This window comes from Salvelinus sp. IW2-2015, linkage group LG6.1 (assembly GCF_002910315.2).
Source record: "Salvelinus sp. IW2-2015 linkage group LG6.1, ASM291031v2, whole genome shotgun sequence".
In the NCBI taxonomy this organism is placed as follows: Eukaryota; Metazoa; Chordata; class Actinopteri; order Salmoniformes; family Salmonidae; genus Salvelinus; species Salvelinus sp. IW2-2015.
The window spans coordinates 1434519-1441802 of record NC_036845.1 but is presented as its reverse complement, the minus strand read 5'-3'; the positions used below and the strand labels follow the sequence as shown (position 1 = coordinate 1441802).

The 7284-nt window shown below is 46.9% G+C and overlaps 1 protein-coding gene across 1 annotated transcript in view; it reads right to left on the bottom strand.

Annotated features, from left to right (window-relative positions):
• Positions 1-7284, bottom strand: part of LOC111964596 (multiple epidermal growth factor-like domains protein 8) — a 35123-nt gene that overhangs the window by 7440 nt on the left and 20399 nt on the right. The window contains 8 exon segments of the mRNA XM_070444127.1: positions 4021-4216; positions 4403-4617; positions 4749-4965; positions 5050-5176; positions 5358-5589; positions 5698-5833; positions 6010-6173; positions 6455-6626. Of these exon segments, the coding sequence (XP_070300228.1) occupies positions 4021-4216; positions 4403-4617; positions 4749-4965; positions 5050-5176; positions 5358-5589; positions 5698-5833; positions 6010-6173; positions 6455-6626 (1459 nt within the window).

Sequence of the window (7284 nt, the reverse complement as noted above, 5' to 3'; positions counted from 1 at the left end):
TTGTTTGGGATAGAAGGCTGTTCAAGAGCCTGTTGGTGTCAGGACTGTCGGTAGCTTCCTTCCATAAGCATCATAAAATAGTTATGATCTAGGTGGTAGGGGTCCTTTGGCCATGATTACTGTCCACGCCTTCTCACCCTACCTGATATACGATGGTCTAGTATGCCATACCAAGCACTGATGTAGCCAGTCAATATGCTCTTCAATGGTACAGCTGTAGAACCTTTTCAGGATACTATGTATGTATACAACTGAATATGTAGCGTGTTTGCAGGACAGGTTGAGTGGTAGTACTGATGATTGTGATGATGTAATGATGAGGTTGTGTGTGTATAGCTGCTGAGGTATCCAAGTGCTACTTCTTCTGCCGTTAATGATGATTGTGACGTGTGGCTTCCTACCGGCTGAGAACGTAGCCCTGCTTGCAGGTGCAGTGGTATCCCTGGGTCAGGTCATGGCAGTCCTGGGTATGTTACAGTGGTGGTGGCCGTTGGCACACTCATCCTCCTCTGGCAGTGGAGGAAGGACCAGCTGCTGTTTCTCTGGGGACACACTCCCTCACTCACACCTGACACATGCACGACACACACAGGGGAAAGTGAGGAGAAGAGGTAACTTTAAATAGTTATTGGACTAGAGAATATAACCTAAATGTTGGACAATAAAGTTATATTCTATAAGCTCTTATCATTTCATTCCATTTCATTTTAATATTAAACTCAGTAAAAAAAGAAACGTCCTCACTGTCAATTGCGTTTATTTTCAGCAAACCTTAACATGGCTAAATATTTGTATTGAAATAAACAAGATTCAACAACTGAGACATAACACTGAACAAGTTCCACAGACATGTGACTTTAACAGAAATTGATATGTTGTCCCTGAAAAGGACACAAAGTAACGTCAGATCCTCGCGTGTGCGCCACCCAGCCCCGCCTGCCCATAAGCTACTGCACCCGCTGCATCTCCTTCCTCATGGGACTCACCAGATTTGCCAGCGTCTTGCTGTGAGATGTTACCCCACTTCCTTCCACCAAGCCACCGCAGAGTTCCGCAACATTTCTGGCCCTAGCCCTCACTTCCGATCACAACAGGCGCCAGCAACTGTCGCCTCCCAATGGGATCTGAGATCACCAGGCTCTTCGCATGCCATGGACAGAACACGAATTCCCTGTCTTGCAGGAAACACACACAACAACCTGAGCAGTATGGCTGAGTGGCTTAGTTCATGCTCGAGCCGGTCACTATAAAGCGACGACGCCAGAGCCTGCAGGAAGGGTACCACATGAGGGAGGAGGATGTCTTCCCTGTAACGCATAGCGTTGAGATTGCCTGCAATGACAACAAGCTCAGTCCGATGATGCTGTGACACACCGCCCCAGACCATAACCGGACCCTCCACCTCCAAATCAATCCCGCTCCAGAGTACAGGCCTCGGTGTAACGCTCATTCCTTCGACGATAAACGTGAATCTGACAATCACCCCTGGTGAGACAAAACCGCGACTCGTCAGTGAAGAGCACTTTTGCCAGTCCTGTCTGGTCCAGTGACGGTGGGTTTGTGGCCATAGGCGACGTTGTTGCCGGTGATGTATGGTGAGGACCTGCCTTACAACAGGCCTACAAGCCCTCAGTCCAGCATCTCTCAGCCTATTGTGGACAGTCTGAGCACTGATGGAGGGATTGTGATTTCCTGGTGTAACTTGGGCAGTTGTTGTTGCCATCCTGTACCTGTCCCGCAGGTGTATTGTTCGGATGTACCGATCCTGTGTAGCTCTTGTTACACGTGGTCTGCCACTGCGAGGACAATCAGCTGTCCGTCCTGACTCCCTGTAGCGCTGTCTTAGGCGTCTCACAGTATGGACATTGCAATTTATTGCCCTGGCCACATCTGCAGTCCTCATGCCTCCTTGCAGCATGCCTAAATCACATTCACTCAGATGAGCAGGGACCCTGGGCATCTTTCTTTTGGTGTTTTTCCAGAGTCAGTAGAAAGGCCTCTTTAGTGTCCTAAGTTTTCATAACTGTGACCTTAATTTCCTACCTTCTGTAAGCTGTTAGTGTCTTAACGACCGTTCCACAGGTGCATGTTCATTAATTGTTCATGGTTTGTCATGACGTTGGCCTATTTGGGTACAGCAAGCTCTCCCTGCCTCTCCCTGCCCCCTACAACTACGCTGCTGTGGTCAGAGAGAGGTCATAAATTCCTGAGGAGGAGATCCTGCCACATGGCCACGACAGTATAAGAGGCAGAGGGTAAGCTTTCATAGAAAACAAAGGAATTTCTTCCACCTCACAGAACTTGAGGTACGAACAAATTTCATGTTCCGGAGAAAGTATAAAAGATCGGTGAAGAATCCAGCTACGAACTGGTCCGTTTGTTACAACTTGGGGAAGCTCATGGGAGACGGTGTGGCCACATTACCATAACGCTGTTTATATAATAGCATCAGATATGAGGTTTACATCTAATTGTTGTATAAGATGAATGAGTGAGTATGATACTGTTTGTAAAATTGTGTAATATACTTTTGGACTGTTTAATGAAGGAAAACCCAATTCTTTTTTGATTTGAACTAAATCAGAGGACCGCCCCTGAGCCCAGTAAGGGTCAGGCATCCTGGGACAGACCTTTTTCGGCCCTTCCGAATAAAACCCCCACTCGGGTTTTCTATCACCAGACCGAGCTTACCTCAATTACGAGATGGCTGAAGGTTGCAGACCGTTGCTGAATCTTTTAACCATACCACATGGTTAAACTCTTAGACTATCGATACAAACAGAATAATAACAAGTCTTTGATATTAATTACTAGTCTGCAGCTAGGAATTCGGTATCATTGAACGCGAAGAACGACAACCACCGAAACATCCATTCTACAACAACACGAATGAATGTCACTCTGAACTATCCCCTCCAACCTACGACAGAGAGAGAGAGAGGACGGAAACTCTCCAACAGAAACTAACTTCTCAACAGCGATCAAGACGACACACTGAGCGTAAATATATATATTGATTGCAATTGTTCCCGAATGAGTGAGCGTTCATGTGCAAAGGATTAGCATTTCAATTGTTATAATTATTAACTCTGTAGTGACTTCTCAGTCGACCCCCACTTCCCTTTGGTCTAACAAGCCGCCATGCCGGTTTAGCCCACTAGGGCACATTCTCCTATCATTTCTTGTAACCATTATTTACTTTGTTTGTTTGTTTATGCATTTCTGTGAATTACTGTTAGTAATAAATAAATGATTTAAGACAATTGATGTATGGATGACTCATAGTGAAGACTGGGTTCGTGCAGATAACCAACAGTTTACGACGTTTGGAATGAGACTAACGTGAGGTAAAGTAAATAATTCATTAATTAAGAAGACTATGGATCAGATATGAAAATATCTGAAAAGTTATTTTAGGAAATGATAACTTTGTGATCTGAATATTCTCCTTGGTGCCCCGACTTCCTAGTTAATTACGGTTACATGATTAATCAGTCTAATCGCGTAATACTAATTACAGGAATCTTTGATAAAAACGAAGTCTTCAATTTAATGATAGTAAAGACACGACAGGTTCATTGAACAAGCATGGGAAATAGTGTTTAAACCCTTTACAATGAAGATCTGTGAAGTTATTTGGATTTTTACAAATTATCTTTGAAAAACACGGTCCTGAAAAGGGGACTTTCTTTTTTTGCTGAGTTTACACACACACCTGTTCAAAAGTTTGGGGTCACTTAGAAATGTCCTTGTTTTTGAAAGAAAAGCAACATTTTTGTCAATTAAAATAACATCAAATTGATCAGAAAGACAGTGTAGACATTGTTAATGTTGTAAATGACTATTGTAGCTGGAAACAGCTGATTTTTAATGGAATATCTACATAGGTGTAGAGGCCAATTATGAGCAACCATCACTCCTGTGTTCCAATGGCACGTTGTTTTAGCTAATCCAATTTTATAATTTTAAAGGGCTCAGGAGTGGATATTCTAAAGGTCTATTCAATTCTGTTCCCCTCACCGTCGAGGCCTCCCTGCTGGCAGCGTCCAGCCCCGTTGCCCCCCCGGGCAGCACACCAGCCACACTGGGGACATGCGATGCACTGAGAGCACTGGGTGAGCTGAGCGCACTGGGGGGAGCAGGAGTCCCCACCAGACAGCAGACGACCACACTGACCCGCCTCACAGCGCAGAGGCACGAAGGATGGACTCACACACTGGAGGAGAGGGGGAAAGAAGGGCTGAAATATAATCTCATTCATTTGTTTTTGAAGCTACAATGCAGAAATACATTCAGGAAGAAAATAAACACAGATATGATCCTAAAACACCCGCCCAACCAACCAACCAACCCACTCACCCACCCGCCCAACCAACCCACCCACCCACAGTCTCCGTCTTACCTGCTGCAGTGCCATGCTCCACACACAGTGCTGCCARCCCCCGTCTGAGCCCCGGGAGCCCAGGCAGAGGCTGCAGGTGCTGAGGTGGTGGCAGGGGGGYGGGCAGGGCAGAGGGGGGGAGGACTCCACCTGCATGGGGGACACGTTGAGCAGGGCGTAGCTGAAGCACGTCCAGTCGTAGGTGGGGTTCACACTCAGGATGCGCCTGGTCTCGCCTGGAGGAACCGCAACACAAGATGTAAGAGAGTGGTTCTCAGTTATTCCAGCCACAACTTAGTCTAGTGGTCAATCCAAGACTCCTGTCCCTAGCAATAGAAGGTGAATGGAGGTGTCTCTCGTCTCTCACCAGTGCGTTTGAACTGGCGTGTCCACATGCACTTCCCTGAGGCGGTGCACTTGGGGCAGTCGGAGGCCTCACAGCTGGTCTCAGTACAGTTGCTGGACAGGAAGATCTCTCTCTGGTTGATCCTGCAGTCGTGTTCTGAGGTGCAGCTGACTGTACTGCTGATGCATGCTCCCTCTGGACAGTTGGTGCACCACTTACACTGCAGAGCAGACTGGGACTGACAGAGAGGGGAGATTAGTGTGTGTGTATGTGTGTGTACTGTCTGAGCTGATGTTTGTGTGCATTTGCGTGTGTGTATTACCTGTGAGGGGCTAGAGAAGGTCCTGGGGTGGCGTGCCAGACACTCGCTGCAGGTCTTCAGTCTGCGACACTGGTCTGGTAGACGAGGGGTGGGGGAGCAGGGAGACTGACCAATGGAACAGCCCAGTCTGAGAGAGAGGGACAAAACACCATAAAGAGGGAGAGAAGGGATAGTTTGTCACTAATTCTGAGATAGGGAAAGAATAAACATGATTACACAAAGTGACAACGCCAAGACACACCTCCAAAATAAAAGACACAGTCAACAACTTGGAAACAACATCATTCCAATGATAACCATAGCTGTACCTCTCAGCAGTATCGGAGGCGGCGCAGGTGCCCCTGCACCAGACACAGCTGCCTGTGGTGGTGTTGCAGGCCTCGGGCGTGGGCAGCAATGTACAGGGGTCAGAGGGAAGGGTCAGGGTGAGAAGACGCCCCAGGGTGACCCCGTTGAACCCCCCAGAGAGGAACAGCCGCCCACCACAGCCCGCCATGGCCAGAGACACTGAACGGTTAACCGGCTCGCCCACTGCCGAGTCTGAGAGAGAGGAAGGGAGAAACGTTAGGATAATCTCCACATCATCATCAAACTGAGCATATATGCAGTGTTTTGGCTAGCCACATGTAGTGTCAGTCACACAGTTACCTGGCTGTATCCAGGTGTTACAGTTGATCTGGTACAGAGACACCGTGTTGCTGTAGTCCTCCACTCCTGTCCTCCCTCCCACGATCACCATGGTGTCTTTTATCAGGGCTGCTGCGTGGAAGAAACGAGACAGGGGCTGGGGAGAGAGAGGGAGAAAAAAAGACAGTGTTAATTTAAGATTTTTTTTTATGATATAATGACGATGTCATCAATTAAGGCCAGCCTGGGAACATGTAAAAGCTGTTTAAATACCGGTTAGCTAGTTGTGAAARAAGCATGTTCTCGTGGTAAAGCTGCCGTGGTAGTACCTACCTTATTCCCCTGTGAGGGGACCAGTAGGGACCAGGCGAGGTTGGCATAGTAGAGACTGTAGAGCTCTCCTGAGGGCTCCACTGTCTCCACGTGGAAGCGGTAGCCTCCGAACACGTACACGGCGTCCGTCTGCTCGTGGTACACAGCCGAGTGGCCATACAGACCTGAAGAGAGGACAGGACACACARGAGTCAGTCAAGAGGCAACACGGGAGGGTTAAGGGTTAATCAACAGACTGGTAAATTATGCAACATCATAAGGGACAACAGTTTACAGTTCATRGTGTCAGAAATGACTCTTTGCTCCAACCATAATGGATGCACCTCAATCTTTATATTCTATGCCTACTTAGTGGGAGAGGTTCCACAAAAGCTGAGTAGGGACTTTCCAGATTGCCAGGTACTAAGTGAGTTAATGAGTGCAGGTGGAGATAGGTCCTTCTGACCTGTAGGAGGTGTGCCGGTGTGGGGGGCGAYGGTCCAGTTGCCAGAGTGGATGTTGAACTCCAGCAGGTGATGGTTGAAGCCGYTCTCTGGAGAGTAACCTCCGATGAGCAGCATAGAGGAGTCCCGACGCACCGTTAGAGTATGACCTGCCACCGGTGGCAGCACTGAGCTCTGTGGGGGAAGAGGACACAGATTAATCGGTTACATAGAACAAGTTTATAGTAAATTGAATCGTGGGGTGTAGGCTGACAGTTAACTACCAATATTTTATGTTTAGTGTTTTTTTGTTCATATATATACAGTGGGGCAAAAAAGTATTTAGTCAGCCACCAATTGTGCAAGTTCTCCCACTTAAAAAGATGAGAGAGGCCTGTAATTTTCATCATAGGTATACTTCAACTATGACAGACAAAATGAGGAAGAAAAATCCAGAAAATCACATTGTAGGATTTTTAATGAATTTATTCGCAAATGATGGTGGAAAATAAGTATTTGGTCACCTACAAACAAACAAGACTTCTGGCTCTCACAGACCTGTAACTTCTTCTTTAAGAGGCTCCTCTGTCCTCCACTCGTTACCTGTATTAATGGCACCTGTTTGAACTTGTTATCAGTATAAAAGACACTGTCCAACAACCTCAAAACAGTCACCACTCACCAACTCATATGGGCAAGACCAAGAGAGCTGTCAAAGGACACCACGATCCTATTCGCACATAAGAAACTATTTGCCGGATTATGAACTCACTGGATACATTCAACACCCTAATGTTTTGTGAAATAACTTATTTCCCTCCACTAGACACAAATTCTCCGTTCGACTTGAAAT